Genomic DNA, 24,206 nt, shown 5'->3' on the forward strand with positions numbered 1-24,206 from the left:
CAACCTGCCCTCCATTCTATCACTGCTCCCTTCTCTTATCCCCATCCCTTCCATATTCTTGTAGGGCAAGATAGATTTCTATACTCCATTGCCTGTGTGTCATATTTCCCATTTGGATGTAAAAACAATTTTTAACCTTTGTTTTTATAACTTTGAGTTACAAATTCTACCCCTTCCTCTCCCCCTACTCCCATTGAGAAGGCAAGCAATTCAAAATAGGTTATTACTTATGTGGTCATACAAAACACTTTTTTAACTATAGTTCCCTCCATCCTATCCTTTTCCCCATTTATTCTGTTCTTTCTTTTGACCCTGTCCCTCCTCAAAAGTGCTTCCTTCTAATTATCCCCTTTCCTCTTTTGCCCTCCCTTCTATTACTGCCCCCCTCCCCACACACACACCTTGCTCATCCCTCTCCCCTGTCCTTTCCTGTAGGGTAAGATATATTTTGGTACCCAATTGAGTGTGTGTTATTCTTTCCTTAAGTTAAATCTGATGAGAATGAGGTTCACTGTTTCCCTCTCTCCTCCCCCCTCTTCCCCTTCAATGTAAAAGCTTTTTCTTGGCTCTTTTATGTTTGAGATAATTTATCCCATTCTATTTCTCCCTTTCTCTTTCTCCCAACATATTCCCCTTACCCCCTAATTTTATTTTCTTAGATGTCATCCCTTCATATTCAACTCACCCTGTGCCCTCTTTCTATACACACATACACACACATATGCATATATATGTATATATATGTGTGTGTGTATATATCTATATATATATATCTATACATATATATATATCTATACATATATATATATATATATAATATACATATATTTGTAATCCCTCCAACTACCCCAATACTGAGAAAACTCTAAAGGGTTACAAATTATATCTTTCTAAGTAGGAAAGTAAACAGTTCAGCTTTAGTAAGTCTCTTATGGTTTTTCTTTCCTGTTTATCTTTCCTTGCTTCTCTTGATTCTTGTGTTTGAAAGTCAAATTTTCTATTCAGCTCTGGCCTTTTCATCAAGAATGTTTGAAAGTCCTCTATTTCATGAAATAATCATTTTTTTCCCCTGAAGGATTATACTCACTTTTGGTGGGTAGGTGATTCTTCATTTTAATCCTAGCTCCTTTGACCTCTGGAACATCATATTCCAAACGCGTCATTCCCTTAATGTAGAAGCTGCTAAATCTCATGTCATCCTGATTGTGTTTCCACAGTACTAGCATTGTTTCTTTCTGGGTGCTTGCAATGTTTTCTTCTTGACTTGGGAATTCTAGAATTTGTCTGTAGTGTTGCTAGAAGTTTTCCTTTTGGGATTTCTTTCCTTCTTTGGGTTCTGCAGCTCCAGAATTTGTTTAGAGTCATTTTTTTTACAAGTATTTGGTGTTTTTTGGAGGAGAGCTCAAGTAAGTCCCTGTTTTTTCTCTGCCATCTTGGCTCCATCCCCTTGAAGTGTGTTCATTAAATGGAATTTAAAGAGGGTTATATTGAAAGAGGGATCCCTCATGTAGAAATAACAGATGTCTTGAAGGATGAGTTCTTTTTTTCCCTGGAGAGACCTATATGTCCCCACGGGATTTCTGTTTTATTATCTCCCCTTACCTTATGTCTCTGATGCTCCCACTGCTAGCTCTCTGTTCCAACAGATGAGAAGACAGGGGGACAGAGAGAAGAGTCTTTGCATAAAGTCACTCAGATTTGGTGGAAGAATCAGAAGTAAAAAAAATCCTCTCCCCAGTCTGAGACCAGTGGGTAATTCCACTGGCACATCCTCCCAATTTATATTTTAATTAAGTTTGTATGAAATCAATGTTATATTTAATTGTGATCATAGCAAGCTCATAAGAGTAGACCCAAGCTCATAAGACTAGTTTTGAGGAAAACAATATGTATGTTTACATACATATCTATATATATCATATAGATGTGTATATATATATACATCTACATGATGTATATATATATATATGCATGTATATATTCATCTATATGATGTATATGTGTGTATATATATGCATGTGAGGAGTTAACTGTCTATATGTATCTGGCTACCTCTGTGTCTGTCTATCTCTAGTTATCTCATCTATCTATCTATCTCTAGCTATCTATATCCATCTGTATCTGTCTATCTCTATTGTCTGTCTGTTAGTCTATCTGTTTTTATCATATCTCCCACTCTCTCTCTGGGAAGTGTGGGATTTGAATGAACCTCACTGATTCCGTATTGTGACTCAATTCTGAATCTAGCTCCATTTTCTTTTTTTTTTTACAATTAGGGGTCTAGTGACTGTTGTCCAGTTTCTTTCTTCTGAGATAACTTCATTCAATTATGGGAATTGTGAGGAATTTACATTTCATTATTTCAACCTATACCTATGTGGCTGGGAAGCTGGACTCCCTCTACCTGCTACTTAGAGACATTTAACTATGGACCTTGGTTATACCAACCAGAAACCTAGGCAGATCCAAAGATGCATGCAAGGAGTTTTCTCACAATTGTACATCTCAATCACCATATGTCTTATCTGAAAATTGGCCTGATACTCATCAATGAGTTATTGTGTCGTTGTTCCTGTGATTGAATACAGGTACTTGGGGGGAGTGTGATGTAGCTTTTTCTGATTTGAGGGAATTGCATCTGTTTTCACTCCCTCTCCCAACTCGAAAAGTCCCTAAGCTTTCTTTCCCCCAATATGAAATCAGACTATATCGTATTTTGTTATCTTTTAATGTATAAAAATCTGTGTCCCCCTGTGTTTGGGGTCCAGTGCCAAACTGAGGTAACCTGCTCTTAATTTGCTATGCAAGTGACAAGCATTGCTTAAAAAATTGATAAACCACCCTTTGATCCAGAAATAGGACTACTGGGTCTATACCCCAAAGAGACCAAAGAAAAAAGGAAAAGGCTCTATATTGACAAAAATATTTATAGCATCTCTTTTTGTGGGGGCAAAGAATTGGAAATTGAGGGGATGTCTATCAGCTGAGGAATGGCTGGACAAATTATGCTTTGCTATAAGAAGTGATTAGCAGGGTGTTTTCAGAAAAAATTTAGGGAGACTTACATGAACTGCTGCAAAATAAAGACAGTTGAACCAGGAGAACACTGTACACAAGAAAAGCAATTTTGTACAATGATCAATTGTGAATGACAGCTACTTTAAGCAATATAATGATCTAAGACAAGGATTTATAATGAAAAATGCTATCCATCTCCAGAGAAAGAACTGGCATTTGAATACAGAATAAAGAATACTTTTAAAACTTTCTCTTATTTTTCTAGTTTATTTCTTTTTTGATCTGCATTTTTGTTTGCAATATGGCTAATAAGGAAATGTTGCATGATTCTACATGTATAATCTATATCAAATTGCTTTCCTTCTCAAGTAGGGGGGAGGGGAGGAGAAAGGAAAGGAACACAGAAAGCAAAATATGTGTTAAAATGTTAATGTTAAATATTTTTGTTTATATGTAATTGAGAAAAAAATAAAAATGTAAAATGAATAAATTAATATTCTCAGAAGCTAGAACCTTTGATTCCTCAATTATTGCAGATTTCACCCACCATAGTCTCTCTCTGTTTTTCTGTATCTACCTCTCTGAATCTATCTCTATCTGCTATGTGACTATATATCTTTCTGCTTATTTTTCTACCTAACCATCTGTATCTCAGTTCAACTCATTCTGACACTGGGACAGACTTTTGCATGCTTAAAAGGCCACAGCATCAGGGTGTACAAAGAAACCCTCCTTTGTAGTTGGGGAACCTGGTCTGAAAACAGGCTGTGTCACTTTCCAGACATGTAACTTCATGGAAATTATATGTCTCCTCTGCTCTTCTGTTTTCCCATTTGCTAAGCAAGAAAGTTGTACCAGATAATTGATTTGTCACCTGTGACAAGTGGTCAAAGTCCCAGAGAGGGGAAGGACCTCTTGTAAGATCACACAGAAAGTCAAGTTTTTTAAACACTATAATGCATGTAGTGAAACTGAGAAAGGGACATGAAAAAGGTTTTGTAGGTAATAACAGATAACACTTCTAGGTTTGTGAAGGCAGCCAGATGGGGGCATAGTGCACAGAGCACAGGACCTGCAATCAGGAAGACCTTAGTTCCAAACTTGCCTCAGAGACTTCCTAGCTTTGTGACTCTGTGCAAAACATTTAACTGCTGATTGACTCAGTTTACTCATCTGTGAAACGAGGATAATATAAGCTTGTTGTAAGGATAAAGTAAGAGAATATTTGTAAAGCACTTGTGAATCCTTAAAATGCCATCTAAATGCTAGCAACTACTATCATGAGATATCCCACATTGGATCATTGCATTATAGATTTAGAAGTGACAACGACCATAAGCTTTCAATCTCCTCCTGTTACATCTGAAGAGTCATATGAGGGTTCCAAATTGCTCTCCGGAATGGTTGGATCAGTTGACAGCTCCACCAACAGTGAATCAGTGTTCCAACTCTCCCATATCATTTCCAGTATTTATCGTTATCCTGTTTTGTCATGTTAGCCAATCTATAGGAGTATATGGTACCTCAGAGTTGCTTTCATTTGTATCTCTCTAGGCAATGGTAATTTAGAGTACTTTTTTATGACTATAGATAACTTTAAAACTGCCTTCACATTCTTTGACCATTTATCAATTGGAGAGTAACTTTGTATTCTTATAAATTTGATCCAGTTCTTTACATATTTTAGAAATGAGGCCTTTGTCGGAGACACAAGTTGTAAAAACTCTTTCCCATTTGTCTGCCTTTCTCCCAATCTTGATTGCATTGGCTTTGTTTATGCAAAAACTTTTCAATTTAATGTAATCACAATTATCTGTTTTGTATTTCACAATGTTCCCTATCTCTTATTTCATCACAAATTCTTGATTCTCCATAAATCTGACAAATAAACTATTCCTTATAATTTATATAATTTGTTTATAGTATCAGTCTTTACATCTAGATCATGTACCCATTTGGATTTTATTCTGGTATGCAGTGTCAGATACTGGTCTATACCTAATTTCTGCCTTATTATTTTCCAGTTGTCCCAGCAGTTTTTATCAAACAGTGAGTTTTATCCTAGAAGCTAGGATCCCTGGGTTTATGCAACAATAGATTGCTATAATCAATGACTGCTGTGTCTTATATACCTAACCTATTCCACTGATCTACCCCTTATTTCTTAGCCAGTACAAAGTGGTTTTGATGATAGCTGCTTTATAACACAATTTAAGAACTGCTATGTTGAGCTTATCTTTCCTAGCATTTCTTTTCATTAATTCCCTTGATATTTGGACCTTTTCTTCTTCTAGATGAATATTGATATATTTTTTTGAACTCTATAAAATAATATTTTGGTAGTTTGGTAGGGATGGCACTGAATAAGTAAATTAATTTGAGTTGAATTACCATTTGTAGTATATTATCTTGTGCTACCCACAAGCAACTAATATTTTTCCAATTACTTAGATCTGACTTTATTTGTGTGAAAAATATTTTGTAATTGTGTTCATATAGTCCCTGTGTTTGTTTTGGCAGGTAGACTCCCAAATATTTTATAATGTCTACAGTAACTTTAAGTGGCATTTCTCTTTCCATCTCTTGCTGTTGACCTTTGTTAGTAATACATAGAAATGCAGATGATTTATGTGGGTTTATTTTATATCCTGAAAAGTTGCTAAGTTTGTTTAGTATTTCAAGTATTTTTTTTTTGATTCTCTAGGGTTTTCTAAGTATATCATCATATCATCCACAAAAAGTAATACCTTAGTTTCTTCTTTGCCTATTCCAACTCCTTCAATTTCTTTTTCTTTTCTTATTGCTAAAGCTAATATTTCTTGCACTATATTGAATAATAGTGGTGATAGTGGACATCTTTGTTTCAACCCCGATCTTATTGGAAATGCATAAGGAAAAATTTATTAAATATGAACTGTGGTGAAGGAACCAGGGAGACAAAAGGGGAGAAGCAGGGCCTGTCCTCAAGGAGCTTACATACCCCTAGAGTATGAGGAAGAGGAGATACAATATATACTCAGTTAAGTCATTGTAAGTTAAATCTGGTGTAGAGTTGGCCTTTCCACCAGGAAAAATTAGGTTGAAGTCATGGGATCCTAAATGTTGAGTCACAAGCTACCTTCAAGATGATCTGGTGGAACTTCCTTATTTTAGTGGTGAGGAAATTTCAAGCCAGGAAAGATAAGAGATATATGCAAGTTCACAAGGGTAAGAAGTACCAAAGGTGGAATTTGAACACAGATCCTATAATTCATTAGCCAGTGCTATCCTGTCTCCTGCCTCAACTAATGTTGCGATTATGGCCATGTCATTAACTTCTTAATACCCTAAGTAATTCAGATAACTCTTTAAGTCCAAAAGTACCAATATGCATTGAAAGATGGAATTTCCTGTGCCAGTGAAATCACAGGAGAGACAGACAGCAAACAGGGATAAAAAATAAAGACAGAGTCAGAGACAATTAGAGAAATGAAGGAAAGAAAAAAGAAGAAAGAAAGATGAGAATAGAAAAGAGGAGAAGAAAGGAAGGAAGAAAGATAAAGAAAGAAAAAAGAAAGGCAGAAAAAAGAAGAAAGGCAAAAAAGAAGGAAGGAAGGAAAGAAAGGAAAGAAGAAGTAAAAAAGTAAGGGAAAAAAGAAAAGAAGGAAGAAAGAAAGTAAGGAATAAAAACAGTAAATTGGAGTTTGAGTTCTGGCTTATCCCTTCCTGGTTGTGTTTTTTGTGCAGTGCTGTGTAGAAGATGAGGTTCTGGACTCAGCGTCAGGAAGACATGGGTATGCTATCTTATCTGATAGTTACTTGTGTGTATACCTTGAATAAGTCATTTAATCTCTCTTTGCTTGAGTTTCCTGATGCATATGATGAGAGGGTTGGGTTCAGTAACCTTACAGGTCCCTTTTCTGGCTAAATCTAAGATACCCTGTTTCTTTCTGAGCCTCAGTTTCCTCACTAGTGTGATGAAGTTGGAAATACCCAGGCACCTTCATAGTAGGTACTTAGTAAATATTAAGATGAAATACTTGATAAATGCCCTTACTGCTTGGGACTTACTCAGTACTCTGACATATTAGCACTTCTTGTGCTTGCATCTTATTTCCTTGCTTGACTGGAAGATGCACAGGGGCAGTGAATTTGGAATAACTAAATCTTGTATCTTCTTGTGTACAGTCTGAAATGGAAAATTTTGGAGACTGTAGCTCTAACAATGGAGCCAACTAAGCTTAGTAAAGGCACAGTAAAGACACTCAGCCAAGTGAGTACAAGGGATTGAACCACTCAGGTGAGATGCTATATCCTGTGAAGTGCTAATATTGCCCAGTAGTAGAGTGACCCAGCCTAGCAGTGAACTGGACGAATGAAGCAACAAGGCCAGAAAGCTAGCATACATACCATGCTCAGCAGTGAACTTTGCAAGGACATTTCAGGAAGGAGAAAAGTCATTGAGGACTTGCAGTTTCAGAGTTTTTAGTTAGCTTAGACATATGTGTTCCCTCTCCATGCACCTCATTATCATTCACTAAGATCCTTCTCTCCATACAGACATACCCTCTGTGTATTTGTTGGAAAGTCAGTCCCAGGTTTTGGGGATGGATGTTTTGGAATTCTTATTCTTGTTATTCCACTTGAATGTTATTGGGAAGCACACTGGTGGGGGCTCAGGAGCTATGGAGTTGAAATAATAGTGGTCCATGAAAATGACTCCTAGAGTACAAGATGCCAGATAACTCTCTCAGGATCCCAATCTGTGAAGAGGAGTCCAAGTTTGGGGAGGGACCACTACCCTGGGCTTGTGTTTGGTCCGTTTACTAGACTGAAAGTTCCCTGAGCATCGGGGATATATCTTATACAAATCTGTCTCTAGCAGGGGTTTAATAAATAGTTGTGGAATATGATAATGGAGGGAAGCAATTGACTTGTGAACCACCCAGTGTAGAACCAAGGCTGAAGACTCAACTCATTGGAATTTAATCTCTGAGTACTCATTGAGGGTATCAGTGGATCCATGGTCTTCTCTAGCTTTCCCTGCTTGGAAGTTCAGGCAGGCATAATGTAAGTCATCTAGTCCATCCTCTGGAGCTGCTGGAGTTGGGGCTCTGTCTACAGCTGGTGAAATGGGATTGAGGGACAGGTCCACCCTGGATGGTCTCTTGGGATCCTGGAGAAAGGGAAAAGGGGAGTTCAGTCAAAGCAGGTCCAGTATCATGAGAGAAGGAGTAGAAAGTGGGGGGAGATGACTTTGTGGCAGAGAGGGAGTGGGGAGTGAGAGAGTTGGTTGAAAAATTGGGAGGTCAGGGCTGGCATACTCTACCTCTACTCGCCCCCTGGATGCTTGTGCTGCTGCTGCTTCCACTGACTTCTTCCTGAGCTTCTTTACCCTGAGGAAGTAGAAAGACAGAGTTGGTACAGGGGAGAAAACTTGAGATGTGGATGCAGAGGAGGGCCCTGTCACTCACTCTCTGCCTGACTCTGGACATACCATTTTCCCTCAATGGTCTCCTGCTTTTTCATTTGTAAAATGAGGTATTTAGACTCCAGGGTCGCTAAGGTCCCTTCCCCTATGACATTCTCCTGTTCAGTGATCTCAGGGCTCCAAATTCCACAAGCCAATGAACAACACGAGCGTGGGGCACAAGATCAAGAGACTTGCACTTGGAAATATTTCCCCCTGATGTCTTGGGGAAATCCCTTTCTCCATCTAGGCCTCAGTGTCCTAATCTGTAAAATGAAAGGCTTGGATAAAATTGTGTTCAAGGTCTGTTCAAGTTCTACATCCTGTGATCCTATGGGGTAACACTGTTCCCAGTCATCACAGGCTGAATGCTTTATCCACTGTGCTTTCTAATGGGTCCTCACTGGAGCAAGGCAATCCTTCTACTCCTCTTTAATCAGTTTTCTATCCCACTCACCATAGCAGTACTCTCTGCTGTCTGAAATCTCTGCCTATCTCCTGATTTAACTGCCAGAAATGTTTTCTATGTTGCCCCCATCTTTAAGAAATGAAAATCATCAATCCCCTCCTGAAAGAGATCCCCAAATGAAAACTCCCAGGAATATCATGGCCAAATTCCAGAACTCTGAGATCAGTGGGAAAATATTGTAAGCAGCCAGAAAGGAACAGTCCAAATACTGTGGAACCACAGTCAATATCACATGAGATTTAGCTTTGGTTGCTACACAGGGCAGCTATATATGAGAGTGGATAGAATGCCAGGACTTAAGTTCAGCAAACTCTTCTTGCTGAGATCAAATCCAGCCTCAGACACTTACTAGCTATGTGACCCTGGGTATGTCACTTAACTCTGCCTCAATTTCTTTATCTGTCAAATGAGTTGGAGAAGGAAATGGTGAGCTACTCTAGTATTTTCCCCATGAAAACCTCAAATGGGGTCACAAAGAGTTAGGCCCAACTGACACAATTGGACTACAGGTTCAAGGAACAGAGAGCTTGGAATATCATGTTCCAGAAGGCAAAGTGGCTAGGATTATTACCAAAAATAACCCAGCTGCCAAAACTGATTATAATCTTATAGGACAAAAATGTACACTGAATGAAACAGAAAAGTTTCAAGCATTCCTAGTGAAAAGATGAGAGCTGAATAGGAAATCTGACATTCAAAAATAGTAATCAAGAGATGCACAACAAGGTAAAATGAAAGAGAAATCATGAGGGGCCCCATATGGTTAAACTGTTTAAATTCCTATGTGGGAAGATAATACTTGTAACTCCTGAGAACTTTATCACTTTTGAGGCATTTAGGAGTCAAGCACATAGACAGGAGGCAGAGGTACAAGACTATTATGTTGGGATGATGTCAAAGAAAAGAATGGAAGACTGAGAAAGAGGGATGTACTGGGAGAAGGGGAAAGGGAGAAAAGAATGGGGAAAATTATCACACATAAAAGAGGCCTAAAAGGAAGAGCTTTTACAATGCAGGAGGAAGTAGAGGGGGGAGTGGTATCCTTTGGAATTCACTCTCATATGAATTGACTCAAAGAGAAACAATTGCGTGTGTGTGTCTCTCTCTCTCTCTCTCTCTCTCTCTCTCTCTCTCTCTCTCTCTCTCTCTCTCTCTTTCTCACTCTCTCTGTCCCCCCCTCTCTTTCTTTCCCTCCCTCTCCCTCTCTCTTTTTCTCCCTCTATCCCTCCTCTCTCTGTTTCAAACACATATTCATCCCCCCCCACAGGCACAAAAAGAGTCACATTTTAAAATTCATCTAATCCAACAGGGAAGGAGGCCAAGCAGAACTCTACTACAAAGCAGCAGTCATCAAAACAGTTTCATACTGAATAAGAAATAGAGTGGTTTATTAATGGATCAGGCACACAACATTCCAAAGGATATGACCACAGTACCTAGAGTTGCTCAAGACAAACTCAAAAACCAAGCTAAGAATTCACTACTCAACAAAGACCATTGGATAAACTGGAAAGCAGTCCAGCAAACATAAGGTATACACCAAATCTCATCCCGATTAGCAAGATCAGCTCAAAGTGGATACATGATTTACATGCAAAGGATAATAACATAAGCACATTAGAGGAATATGGAGAAAATTACTTGCCAAATCTATTGATAAGAGAAGAATTTTTTGATGGGGGCAAAAAATTGGACACTGCGGGTATATCCATCAATTGGGGAATAGCTGAAGAAATTGTAGTATATGATTATGGTGGAATACTCTTGTGCTATAAGCAATGGAAAAGTAGATGAGTTCAGAAAAGCATGGAAAGTTTTATATAGACTAATGCAAAGTGAAGGGAGCAGAATGAGACCCTTGTACATGGTAACAGCACGCATTTTTTGTAAGGATGCTCAACCATGAGAGATTTATCTATTCTGATTAAGACAGTGATCCAAAAATTCCAAATGTCTCACGATGAAAAACTTCTCAGCCTCCACTCTGTATGTAGCTTGAAGCATGTTTTCCTTCTTTGTTTTTGCTTTTCCTGTTTTGGAAATTTGTTTTGCATGACTTCATATATATAATGGGTATTATATTTCTTTCTTTCTCAATGAATTGGGGGGGGTAAGAATTTAAAACTGAAAGTAAAAATTTTAATTAAAAATGAAAAAAAAATAAAGTAAAAAGACTGATACAGATGCAGAAGGAGCTCACCAACCCGCTTGGCTTTTCAACCAAGACAGGCAACATAAAGAAGAATGAATACAAGTGTAGTGTTAACCTGAAAACTTGGTTAGAGAAAAGGCAACATGGCTAAATGCATACATTTTATGATTTAATTAATTAATTGATCAATTCCCTATTAAAGAAAACGGTAACATAATGCATTATGGAGCCAGAAATGTTCTGGCTTATATACATTTTGCCGTGAGAAGGGAACTCTCCTAGTTGAACAAATCATAAATTTAGTAAGACAAGACAATTAACAAAGTAATGTTGGTCAGGCCTTGGGATTCCAGCTGGGTAAACATGTTTCAGTGATAAAGAAGGAAATCCCACCACTAGTGACTGGCAGGCTTCCTGCCCTAAACAGATAACTGACATAGGAAAGGGTAAACAAAGTTCAATAGAAATTACGACCTAAGATGTCTGTGTTTTCTTTACCATTAATATGCCATAAAATAGTATATGTCTACAAATATTAAGATATGGACAACGTCCCATTATTCAAGATAGTGTCTTAGGTTAAAGGTCTCTTAAGGAATGTTAAGTCAGCCTTGGCTGGCTTTGTTGACATAGGAAGAGGCACCCTCTGAGTTTGCTTCAGAGAGAACAAAGAGGTTATTCTAAAATTGTATATTAAACATTATCAGTAGTAATGCTGTGGGAAGGTGTGATCAGGGTTTTTCAAGCTTGGGAAGGAGACAAAACTGGGAGAAAAGCTAAGGATGATGAAAAGGGTGGAGGGGAGAGGCAGGAAAAGGCACAGGGCCACTGTCTATGGTAGAGGGAAAGGACGTTGCCCTGCAGAGAAAAGGCAGATTCTCATCTTCTGTTTTCTCCATCAAGGGGAAAGACCAATGGACAGAAAAGAATGTAATGAAAGTGACAAAGGAATTGAGAAAGCATGGCAGAATTTCACTTTGGGTGTTTGTAACAGTAAGCACCCCAACGTATGCACTCACAGGCTCTTAGATCTGCATTCATAAAAGGAAAGGCAACTTTGGAGGGGTTAACGATCACTTGAATCAAGTACGTGTATCAGAGAAAATCAAAATCAAAATTTCAGAGAAATCCAAAATCAACAGACAGAGCTTCCAGACTGCCTGACCACTAACATCCACATATCTTTGCCAGAGAAGGAAGCACCAGCATCTGGGTTTTCAAAAAGCCTCGTGGGGGAGGGGGTGCTTAGCAGCTTTCCAGATTCTCATCTGGCACACAGACTTCCTTCCAAAAACTAAGCCCCAAAGTAAAACCTCACCCTCAGAGTATTTATACACTTTTTACAGCATAACCCTCTGACCCAGGGCCTCAATAGAAACAAAAAAGTACTTGGCACCTTCCTACAAAACAATTTCCCTAATCTGGTTTCCCTCAAGGGGCAGGCCCAGCAATTCTTTAATCACATTATTCAATCAGAGGCACTTTTAGTAAAACAAAAATAGCAGAAGATCCAATTTTTGATTGCCATTACTGTGTTTAATTGGACTTTTGCTGGACTCGTAAATTTCTTACAAGATTTTATTTTTTTTCTTAATTCAGAGGGAGAGAAAATACTAAAATAAAATAAAAAAAACTTTTTCAGTAGATCAGAGGCTCCACAAAATGGAGAAGGATAAGTGTCCTAATTTATTTTTTTTTAAAGAGTGTAATTTTTAGCCTCTTACCCTGGAATCTTTCCTCCTCATGTCCAGGAGAATATAAATTCCTGTTTGGAGGAATGATCAAGCCAGGCAGCAGACCACCTCTCCTTCATCTTACTTTGGGGCAAGGACCCTGGATGATGTGGGGCTAAATTCAGGTGGGCCCCTCACTGACTGTGACACTGAACCCATGATTCAGCTTGGGGAACTGAAAGAGGGGAGGGACCAAGGCAGGAATCAAGAATGTGACAAGTACCTACTATGAGCCATGCACTGTGCCAAAGACTATACTTAAAAATATAATAACAGTAGATAGCGTTCCTGTATCACTCACTGTGTGCTAGGAAGTGCACCACGCAATTACAAATAGATCCCATTTAGTTATAGCTAACATTTATACAGTGCCCTACGAGTTAGGTCGGTACTCTTATTACCCCAGCTGGTAAATGAATAAACTGAGGCAAACATTTTAAGTGACTTGCCCAGGTTCACACAGCTTCTAAATGTGTGAGGCAGGACTTGCCGCAGTGCTCTAGTCACTGCAACCCCAGCTTCCCCATGTACTCCTGGAAGGTCAACTCAGGGGCCTGGATTATTGGAAATCATGACCTGACTAGATAAGGTCATATGTGTGACCTTGAGCAACTCACTTTTCCTCTATGAATCTCTTGTTTTTTTAATCTGAAAAAAGAAGGGTGCTGGATTTCTCTTCTGATTCTCAGTCTTATAATCTGTGCCTGAACTTAGGGACACATCAGCATCTGAGGATTTCTGAGACACCCCAGCAGGCCATCATTTCCTGAATCCTCCCCCCACAAACCCCTATCCAATCCCCTCATCCTCCCAGCCCCCACACTCACAGAAGAAGGAAGAGGGCTAGCAGACTTGTGGCACCAGCTCCACAGAGGACACCCAGGATCATACCTTGTGGGAACACATGAGATGGCGTGGACCCATCTGGACAGAAGGGGAATTTGGGGTGAAGAAGGGTGGTGGCTATATTGGGCCCACTGTCCTCATGATACTCTGCCCTAGCTGCCTTCCCTCCCTCATCCTTCACCTGGCACCAGCTGGAAGACCAGGGTGTGGGTCCCCTGGGGGTTCTTCCCCTCACAGCTAACAGTGATGTTGGGGACCCTGTCCACCTTCACTCTCAGGCTGCTGTTGGCCCAGGACTCAGACCTGGTTGATGTTACCTGGAAGGTATCGCTGCTACTATTGTCCCCCACAGGCTTCCCCCCTACCCACCAAAGCAAGGAAGGGGCTGGCTCTGCTTGGACAGAACAGGTACAGAACAAGCCCTCCTTGAGCCAGAAGCAGGAAGGGTTGATAATCGTTGGAGAATCTGTGGGAAGACAAAGGAGACCCCCTCTCTTAGTGCGTGACACACTCCTCTCTCCACCAGGACCCAAGCACCCCATGGTGCCCAGCCCCCTCTCACTCACACTGCACAGAGACCCTCAGGGAGGCCTGCCTGGAGCCCAGAGGATGCTGAGCCAGGCAGGTGTAATTGCCTCCATCTGATGGGCCCAGGTGGGGCAGATCCAAGGGCAGGACTCCATCCTCTGAGGGCTGGGAAGAGGCCAGGGTTTGGTTCCCCAGGATCCAGCTCAGTGTAGCAGGGGGATTGCTGTTGGCAGCACAGAGCAGGTGAAGGGACTGTCCCTCCTGCACCACAAGAGCTGAGCTGTTTCCTGGAACAAAAACTGAAAAACATCAGGAGGTCCCAGCACTGAGAACCTGGAGGGACCTCAGACACCCCCTGTTTCCCACCTTCAAGGTACCCAGCAGGCACATGGCAGCTAGAAAGCTGGTGTGACTCCCCCAAGATCCCACCAGGAAGGGGCAAGTGGGAGAGCACAGGACCCCAGGCAGGAAGGGGAACCCCAGGCCCAGCCCAGCCTGGATTCTTGCCCCTTCTCCCTGCCCTGCATCTTCCCTGGCTGCTCCCCAGACCATGGAGGCCTCCCCTGCCTCTGCTGCTGCCAGGGCACACTCAGCCTAGGTGGTGTTCCTGCCTTTGCCTCAGGTTGGGTTTTGTTTGTCTTCTTTTCCTCCCTCCTTCATTCTTTTCTACTTTCCTTTCCTTTTTTCTTCCTTCTTTCATTCTTTCTTTATCTCTTTTACATCTTGTCTTTGTGCCTTTTTCTTTCTTCTTGCCCTTTCTTCTCCTTTCTTCCTTTGTCCCCTTCTTCCCTTTTCCTTTCTATCCGTTTTCTTCCTTATTTCTATCTGGCTTTTTTCCTTCCTTCTGTATTTCTATGTTTGGCTTCTTCCATCCCTCTTCCCTCCTTCCTTTCTATATTACTTTCTTTACCTTTCGTTTCCTTCATCTCTTACTTGTATCCTGTCTTTTTTTCTTACTTCCTCTCTCTGTCTCTCTCTGTCACTGTACTAATTAAGCGAAAGTTAATGTGAATCACAGACACAACAAACAAGGTCGCAGGAGACTGAAATGTCTGCACACTGAGCCTGACAATCTAAATCTGGGGAGATGTCATCACTGTAGCTGGAACCCCCTGTACTCACCACTAGGATCCACTTTCCTACCACCAGCTGCCCTGGGACCTCAGGGCCAATATTGTACCTGCTGTGACTGAATGCTCAAACTCAGCCTGGATGGTCAAACTCCTGTTCCCACTGACAGCACCTCCTGGACCCATCCCCCATGGCCTCCTCCTCCCCAAGCCCCTCAAACCCACCCCCACACCAGACCAGATCAGCTCTGAAATCAACATCAGTTTCCCAGGTAACAAAACATCCTCATCTGGCCTGGACTATAGAGATCCAGGTCAGCTTTCCGAACAGTGAAACCTTGATGGGTCCAGTAGGCAGAGCACTGTCATGGGAACTGGGTCTCAATGTAGGACTTGACCCTCTCAGGCCAAGACTGGTACAGTGGAGAGGTCACTATGTTCAGTCTCTACATTTAGACTTCACACCTCTCTGGTGCTGGGGACCTCTCTGAGCTAAGTCAGGCCCTGCCCATAGCTCTGAGACTCAGTTTCCTCATCTGGAAAGTGGGGACAAGAACTCTCTCACTTCCATTTCATGGAACTGTTGGGAGGAAAATGGTTTCTAATCCTTAAAGTCAAGAGTAAATGGGAGCTGATGTAAGTCCAGGAGGTGAAGAGACACTTAACCCAAAGAGAACCTAGGCCTACAGAGTGAGAGAAATTGTTTCCCCCATCTCCCTCCTCCCCCTGATATCTACACCCACCCTCAGAGGAGAAGCTGAAGCCCCCAGTTCCCTTCTCTGCCCTCCCCCAGGAGCTCTGCTCATACCTGTTGTCCTATTGCCCTGGGCCATGGTGATGATCACATTCTGCACAGCATCTGCAACAGAAGCACCAGGCTGGTTGGGGGTGGGGCTCTCTGCCCAGCCCAGCATCAGGCAGGGAAGACATTAAATTCCAGAATCACAGACTACAATTGAAACCATGGAGGCTCAGAGAGAGAGAAAATAGGAAATCCCTGGCCTAGCTAAGAGGTGTAGTAAGTAGAGCACTGGACCTGGAGTCAGGAGGACCTGAGTTCAAATCCAACCTCAGACACTTAATATACTTACTAGCTATGTGACCTTGGGCAAATCACTTAACCCCAACTGCCTTGTCTTCCCACCTCCATGAATAAATAAACAAATGAGTGAACAAAAATTGGAAATCCCAGCCTTTGTTTGCATTGGGAGGCAGCTTTCTCTGCCCTGGCTCAGGAAAAAGGCATCTGATTTCACAGGGTTGGGCCTAGAGCCTGGTCCCTAAATACAATCTTCCCTCAGCCCCTCTCTTGTAGGATGCAGTCCTTCTGCCCCAGCACTCACAGGACACATTGAGCTGGACAGTTCTCTTTGTGCTCAAATGGCCTCCAGGAAGTGTCACCTGACAGGTGAGGTTGGTGCCATGATGCTGGTGCCCAGGGATGAAGGAGACCTGAGAGGAGTGGGGTGGCTCAGAGCTTTGTGACTTGGAGGAGAGGGCAGCCCCCATCCAGGAGAATTTGAAGGGTCTTTTTCCCCCACAGGCCCAAGAAAATGTGCAGTTCAGAGTCACTGGGTTTCCTGACTCTAATACCTCTGGAATAGCAATGTCTGGTTTCTGGATCACATTTGGAGAGCCTGGAGAGAGAGAGTAAGAAATGGTCTGGGGAGGGGAGTTAGTCCTTTAGTGTCCTTCCAGATGCTCGTACCTACCCCACTCCTCTGGTTCTCACAGTGTTCCCCTCATAGCAGGCTCTCATTTAGGCCCCATCATCTCCTTAACAGCCTCCTAGGGGCATCCTCTTCATCCTCAGCCCCTGAGTCACTCATAGATTATAGGTCAAAAGGAAGGTATATTAAAAGCAGTAGAAAATCACACTTTCATTGTATATAAGGGGAAACTGAATCCCAGAGAGGGAGGGGAAATAATAGGGCAAAATGCCCCAAAGAGAGTCAGGCAGAGACCTGGGATTTGAATCTCTTTTCTTTGGCAGCAGCTCCTTTTCAACAGAGATCTTTTCAGCAGAACAATGGCCCCTCTAAGCCTTGTCTGGGGTCCTGGTTCCTCACCAAGGGGACCCCACCAAGTTCTCTTCCCTCTATAGCTCTGGAGCTTTAAGCAAGGTCTTCACACCCTTCCCTGGATCTGCTCTGCTTCCTGAGTGGCTTCTCTGTGTGTCCTCCACATTGTCTTACCCCTTCCACAGGCAGCATCATGGTCTCCAAAGCCAGCGCATTCCCCAGACCTCCCTGCCTCATGCACTAAGAGCCTCCTAGGGGAGGAGCATCCTACCTGTCACATTCACATAAAGTTCAGGTTGTAGGTGACTGTATGTACCATCTCCTTTTCTCAAAAAGAAGTAGTATGTCCCCTTGTCTGAAGCCTGGGCATATGTGATGCTCAGAGAGCAATTGTTCATCCTGGGATCCCCAAGGAGATGGAATCTCCCCTGGACTTCCTTCAACCCTGTCCAAGATGGGTCACTTGTGGCCACAAGACGGTCACTGTAATATTGTTTTTTCAACCAGTAGCCATGAACTCTGCTGTAGCCATAAGGTGATATTCTGTAATCTTCAATGGTGCAGAGGATGTGGGCACACATCCCCTCCTGCACAGTCACCGAGGGTTGTATATTCAGTCTCTGGGACAGGGACCCTGAGGGCAGACAGAGGCCTGGTCAACATCTCCACCTCTTCTCACCCCTCAGACCAGCCTCCCTCTGCCCCAACACCACTCACTCTCCCAGAGCAGGGGCAGCAGCAGCAGTAGCAGCATGGATGAGACAGGAGAGAGGCAGGCTCTGCTGGGGCTCTGTGTCACTCCCTGAACACCATGGCTCCCTGTGGCCATCTATGTCAGGCTCAGAGAAAAGAGGAAGAGGAAACAGGAAACCCTGGTGTGAAAAGGAGGGGAGGACCATGCTCTGAAGAGGAACTCCTGTCCTCTCCCTACAGGGGGTTTCTGTCCTCCTTAGCTGAGCTCAGCTAAGGAGTGGGGCCTCCTGTCCTTTTACTTATGCTGGTGTCATGAATTTTGTTTTGCATGTTCTAGCAGCTCTCAGATCTTTGGGTCATGTCTTTTATCTCCTTAGGATTCAATCTCAGTAAAAACAATCATCAGCTTGTCTATGCAGGTCAGATCCTGTTCTCTAAGGTTTCAGCAATGACGCATGAAGAGCCTCCTCTGTGCCAGGCACTGTGCAGGGCCCTCCTGATGCAGAGACAAGGGATATGTGCCTGCCCTCAGGAAGCTTAGGGTCAGCTCAGTGCAGGAGGAGGATAAGGTCCAGCAGAACCTCGTGAAAACCTCTTCTGGGCTCACTCATCTTCTACTGATCAGGCTGACAGTGGAGGGTGAGTGGGGAGGACTAAAACACTCCCCCTGGGCTCTCCCTCTGGTGTCTCTGCTACCCTGTGCTGTAAAGTCCAAGGTCAGCCTCCTTCAGGCCCTCCCCAACTTACAGTCTTCCAGCTCTGGGCTGCCCCCTTCATGGGTTAGCTGAGTCCTGGCTCTGATTCTTTCACTCAGTGCCATGATGATTCCCTTGTGGCCAATGTCTACCTTCATCCAATGACTCAGTGTCCTAGAATGCCTTCAAATTGACTGAAGGATAGTCCATACATTGTGGAAAGTTAAGAGGAAAAGCCCTTAATGCCTCTTTTGAGGTGGGATTGATTGAGTGATTTATTCCCTGCTGGGGTCTGGGCCACCAGTGATTAATTGGTGTGACGTTGGAACCCCAACCCTCCACAACAAATATACACATTAATATGGAAATTTGAGGCCAGCTCAGAAACCCTAAGATGGAAACATCCATGTGGGAGATGATATCTTGGGTCATCTAGACACCCTGCCAAGTGCTCTTACACTACCTATAACTACTGAAATCCTGCTTGTTTTGGAACAAAAATATATATGTTGTTATGTATATGTGTATCTGTATATCTATCTGTCTGTCTATCTATAAAATTTTGTACTTAGTCTGCAACCATGATGTTGTTGTCTTAGTTTTATCTCTTCACATGATCAAATTTTATTGGATTCAATCAGATAAATGATACCTGGAGACAAAAATTCCAGTGTCATGAAAAGAACAGTTTAACTGGTCATTTATTTCTCTTCTTTTGTATGTTCTTTCAAAATATTATTACATATTATTCTTTGAGGGATTATTTGCAGCAAAACCCATTTTCCTATTCTTTTATTTTGAATTTATATACATATGTATGCACGTGTGTATGTGTTTATGTATGTGTATATATAGATGCATCCCATGGGAAATAATTTATTGCTTTTCTTCTATCACCCCATCCCTCCGCCCCCCCATTTTTGTATAGTTGGAAAGATTTACATTTAGGATTATAATTTTTAAATTTACATTTTCCTCACCATTTAAAAGAAAATTTCTAAGTATTTGAGTAAGCAAAGTTTAGAAAGGAGTAATATTGTATATTGATTCCATGTTCTCATGACAGGGAATGTCGGAATCAGTTTGGGGAAAATATGAAATGGAGTGTTTGGGAAAAAACCAAAGATGCAAGAAACAAAAGCATTTCCCTCCAATATTGAGATTATCTCAATATAATAAACAATAGGAAAGTGGAATTAGTCCATTTGATGACAGGTATGATTTTATACAATAAGTATGAGATATTTCAAATATCCACATCTCTCTTTGTCTCTCTCTCCATCTCATTTCCTCTCTTCTCTTTCTGTCTTTTTGTCTTTCATTCTTTCTATCTCTCCTTTTCTCTTCTCACATATCTCTCTCTTAAATACACAAAAAGTACTCAATTTCTCAAAGAGAGGGAAGAAATAGGAGGGAAATAGAGAGTTGGGAACTCCAAAGTTAGTTAAAGTAACATTTAGAGTTTTACGTCTTTGGGAAATATTTGATAAAATAAATAAAAATAATTTTTAAAAGGTCATGAAAAAGGAAAGTTTAGAAGGGCAAACATGATCTCAGTTTACAAGAGGGAAGAGCACAGTCTACTAACTGAAGGACTATGAGCTTGGCTTCAGTTCTCAAGGTTATGGCAGAATGGATGATTAAAGAGATACTTGGATCATCATTAGATAGTGAAGTAGTGATGTTGACCAGCCAGCTTGACTTCCCCAATCAAAGATCATCCCAGACTCTCCTGGCTTCCTTTTCTGGACAAAATCAGTAACTTAGTAGAGGAAGAGAATGAAGCTGTGGACATAGAAAGCTTGGATTTGAGCACAGTATTGGAAGGGTGATCATATCCTATGGAGATGACAGAAAACAATACAGTTAAGTGCTTTATCACTGGTTTGATGGCTGTACTCAGCAGTTTCTGGTGGTTCAGTCATCATGACAAGAGGTCTCCAGGAGACTAGCCCAGAGATGTGTCCTGGGGTGTGTGCTGTGCTGCATTTTTACCATTGACTTGGATGAAGGCATACATGATCCACTCATCAGATTTTGAAAAGACAGAGTTCTCAGATATAGGAAACACAGTGGACGAGGCAAGATGAAAAAGATGTGAAAAGCCAGCAAACCTGGGCTTTATTTAATAATCTATCATTTTACAGAAGCCAATATGTGGCTTGGATAAAGCTTTGGGCTTGACGTCAGGGAGAGCTGAGTGCCATCCTCAAACACTAAGAGTTGTGTCATCCTGGGCAAGTCACTTCACCTCTGTTTGCCTCAGTTTCCTCCACGGTCCAATGGAAATAAGAATAGCCCCCACCTGCCAGGGTTGTTGTGACGATCAAATGCCCTTATGGTTCCAAAAGTGTTTAGCCCAATACCTGGCATTATGGGCACTACAGAAATGCTCATTTTCTTACCTTTTCCCCAACAGGAGAAATGCAAAGTCGCACCCTTGGGTACAAAAATGAATTTCCTGATTGTGATAGGAGAGTCCCTGAGAATCACTAGCAGCGCAGAAGTGGAGAGGCCTCTGAAGTCCCCTGCGTAGAAAGCTGCACTTTGCCACAGCCTGCCTAGCACAAGCGTCCCTGCCCTGAACAACCTTTCCAGTTCCCTCCCAGCATTCTGGGGCAGCCCCAGCACTGCTTGTTTATTCCAATTCTCTTCTTCTCCACTTCCCTATTGTGCTTATTATTTGAACCAAGTACTTCTGGGACTCAGAAACTTCCTCCCTCAGGAGAAGGTGGACCTCAGAGGTTCTCAAAGTGGGTGATGCCACCCCCAGGGGTGATGGAACACTCTTGGTGGTGGTCATAGCCTCGGGTGCAATTGGGGGGTGCTGAATAATAATTAGGGGGCAATGGAAGCATAAGGAAAGAAGAGAACATTTTTAAAAATTGATCATACCTGTTTCATCTGTTGTGCAACAGAATTAAAGTTATACTGATTACATTGCTTTCCAAATTAGCACACAAAATGCAAGTTATAAAGCCATCAGTGGTCAGGTCCCACAACAGGTCTTAACAAGCAAGTGTTGGCAGCAAGCATGTCTCCCTTTGTCAGGAAGTCCAGCACGCATTGTCAGGAATATGTGCATGTGGTGATAGTTTACAACATGATACTATTCAGTTATATGATGCAATACTGTGTCATCAAAATTTCAATGCAGCAAAAACATTGAAAATTTGTTGTGTTATTAAATTTAATATGCATGATTTAAAATAAATCATATTTTTTCAAATGATACAATTTCAAAAAAATAACTAAAGGATTAAAGAATGAAGATTTCCTGGGATAGAGTGTGGGGGCTCACTGAGTATTTTTTTTAAAGGAGACAGTAGGTCAAATAAGTTTGGGAACTTCTGCTGGGCCTTAGAAGAAAAGCTTGTCATCAGAGAGGGAAACTTCCCTAGAGATGAACTCTACCCATTGTAACCATCTCCACTCCTTGTTCCCTCTGACACAGTCCATTGACTTTTCTAATATGATCCTTCTCTGGGGCTGAGACCTAACTCCAAATTCTATGCACTCTCTGCCCTAGGGATCACACCATAACCCCAAAGACCTCCAGTCACTAAGAAGGGCCGAGTAATCTCAGGTCTCTCTTCTGCATGAAATGAACAAAGGCTCTTGTGTGAATTAGGCAACACTAAAAATGCTCTTCCTCATGTCTGGTCTTGCTTTAGCTTTTGTAATGAGAAACCTCAGCAATGCGGTTTATGTTATTTTGGAGTATGGGTTAACCATTTTACAATATCTCAATCAGTTTCTACTAAGTGTAATCTTGCTCAGTTTGGATTATTTAACCTTAGCATATCAACAAAAAAAACCTTTTCCCCCACTTTGTGTATACATACAACATCTGCTTTTTTGTCCTGAAACTCTAATATCAAGTATGACACTTGTAGTAAGTGAAATATGGGATTTCTCCATGTCAGTGTCCTCTGTATTCAGTTGATCTTAGCTAGACTCTCTGTTTCCACTATGTCTGTGAAGTTGATCTGTATGATTTCTTCACCATTATCATGGTATTCATCACATTATGTATTTCTGGAAGAACTTCAGTTTTTAAGTTCTTTCTTTCTGTACCCTCGGAAAGCTCAGTTAGTTTGGGATATAGATAGCTAAGATATTTTCCTAGATTTCTAACATTTGAATTTTGTTCTTTCTCCCTCTAAATCATTCCTGCACATTTTATCAGTGAAAAGTCCAGAGCGATTGTCACCAATATTGGAATGGTCCTTTACTCCTTGGAGGAAGGTGCTCCAGGCACCTTGTAGGACTTGTTATTGGGGGAGCTGTCAGTTGAACTACATGATTCTGAGCCTCCTTATCCAATTTCCTTTATTTATCCTTAGCATATGGAAAATAACAACAATAAAATGGTTCCCCTTCTTTATGAACACACACTACATCTGCTATGGCGATCTGAAAGTCAAAGGTGAATTATGACATTTCTTAGTAAGTTAAGTGTGGGACTTCTCCATGTCACTGTCCTCTGATTCAGTCAATCTCAGCTTGACTCTCTGTCCCCACTATGTCTGTGAAGTTTTCTGTATTATTCCTTAACCACCTTCATGGTAGTTCTCTCATTGTGTGTTTTAGATTCTTTCTTGTCATTCTAACTGGAAGCTTGGTTAGATTGGCTTGGGTTATAGATAGTTTAGTTGTTTTTCCAGATTTCAAATATTTAGATTTCTTCTTCCTCCTTCTAACTCCTCCCTGCACTTTTAAACAGTCAAAGATCCAGAGTGGGTATTACCTGAAAGAGAAAGGTCATTTAGTCCCTTCCATAGAGTTGCTGTTTGTCTTTCATTCTTGAAGATGTCCAATGACATCAGGAGGGTGGTAATGTCTTGACTAACAAGTGAATTGAATGTGAGTGGGGCAGAACTGTGCAAAATCATCAGTCTCACTTTCTTCTCCAGAGTCACTGAAGTCCAGTGGCGAGACATGGATTAGGACCACTGGTGATGACCCAGGGTTCACTGGGAGACTTTGGCATTTTTCACCTAGGTCTTTCCCAGGTCTCAGTTTGTTTGGGCCAATACCCATTCAGTATTTAAAGACTAGGTAAGAACAGAGGGAAAAGGTGGTGTAGTTGGCCTTCCCAAAAAGAATCAGTGTGAGAGGAGAGAGGACCCTTAGAGTTTCTGGCCAGAATAGAAACAAGTGCTGTTTATACTCACTCTGAGCCATCACAGCACAAGCAATGAGCAAGCAAGGCTTGTGCTGGGACCCATTACTGGCCAATCAGTGAAAGGAAAAGAAAGTTAAATTTAAAGGCAGAGTCAAGTGGCTCCCTCTGAATTCTAATGGCCTTTATTAAAGCCTGGCTTTCCAGAGCTGTAGTTCAAGAAATCATAAATGAAAACTACATGAGACAAGAGTTAATTGTCTCAGCTTTAAAAGAAAAGCCGATGATCAAATGAAAAAATGGGAAGAAAAACTTAGTTGCCAAACCCCATGATACCTTGTGAAGTATAAACAGTCAGGATTGATGTTCCTTCAGACACAGCACCCATATGTGGGGGAAAGACTCCC

General features: G+C 41.6%; 1 protein-coding gene across 1 annotated transcript in view; it reads right to left on the minus strand.

Annotated features, from left to right (window-relative positions):
• LOC140507414 (sialic acid-binding Ig-like lectin 5) overlaps nt 1–18,121 on the minus strand; it is a 30,141-nt gene extending 12,020 nt beyond the window's left edge. The window contains exons 1-9 of the mRNA XM_072615511.1: nt 18,004–18,121; nt 17,558–17,920; nt 16,609–16,902; nt 16,074–16,124; nt 14,234–14,494; nt 13,849–14,133; nt 13,649–13,745; nt 8,327–8,393; nt 7,980–8,173 (exon numbers count right to left, since the gene is read on the minus strand). Of these exons, the coding sequence (XP_072471612.1) occupies nt 7,980–8,173; nt 8,327–8,393; nt 13,649–13,745; nt 13,849–14,133; nt 14,234–14,494; nt 16,074–16,124; nt 16,609–16,902; nt 17,558–17,920; nt 18,004–18,115 (1,724 nt within the window). The 5' untranslated portion in view covers nt 18,116–18,121. The remainder of the gene's footprint in view (nt 1–7,979; nt 8,174–8,326; nt 8,394–13,648; nt 13,746–13,848; nt 14,134–14,233; nt 14,495–16,073; nt 16,125–16,608; nt 16,903–17,557; nt 17,921–18,003) is intronic.
• Nucleotides 18,122–24,206: the final 6,085 nt, after the last annotated feature.

This window comes from Notamacropus eugenii, chromosome 5 (genome assembly GCF_028372415.1).
Source record: "Notamacropus eugenii isolate mMacEug1 chromosome 5, mMacEug1.pri_v2, whole genome shotgun sequence".
Classification (NCBI taxonomy): Eukaryota; Metazoa; Chordata; class Mammalia; order Diprotodontia; family Macropodidae; genus Notamacropus; species Notamacropus eugenii.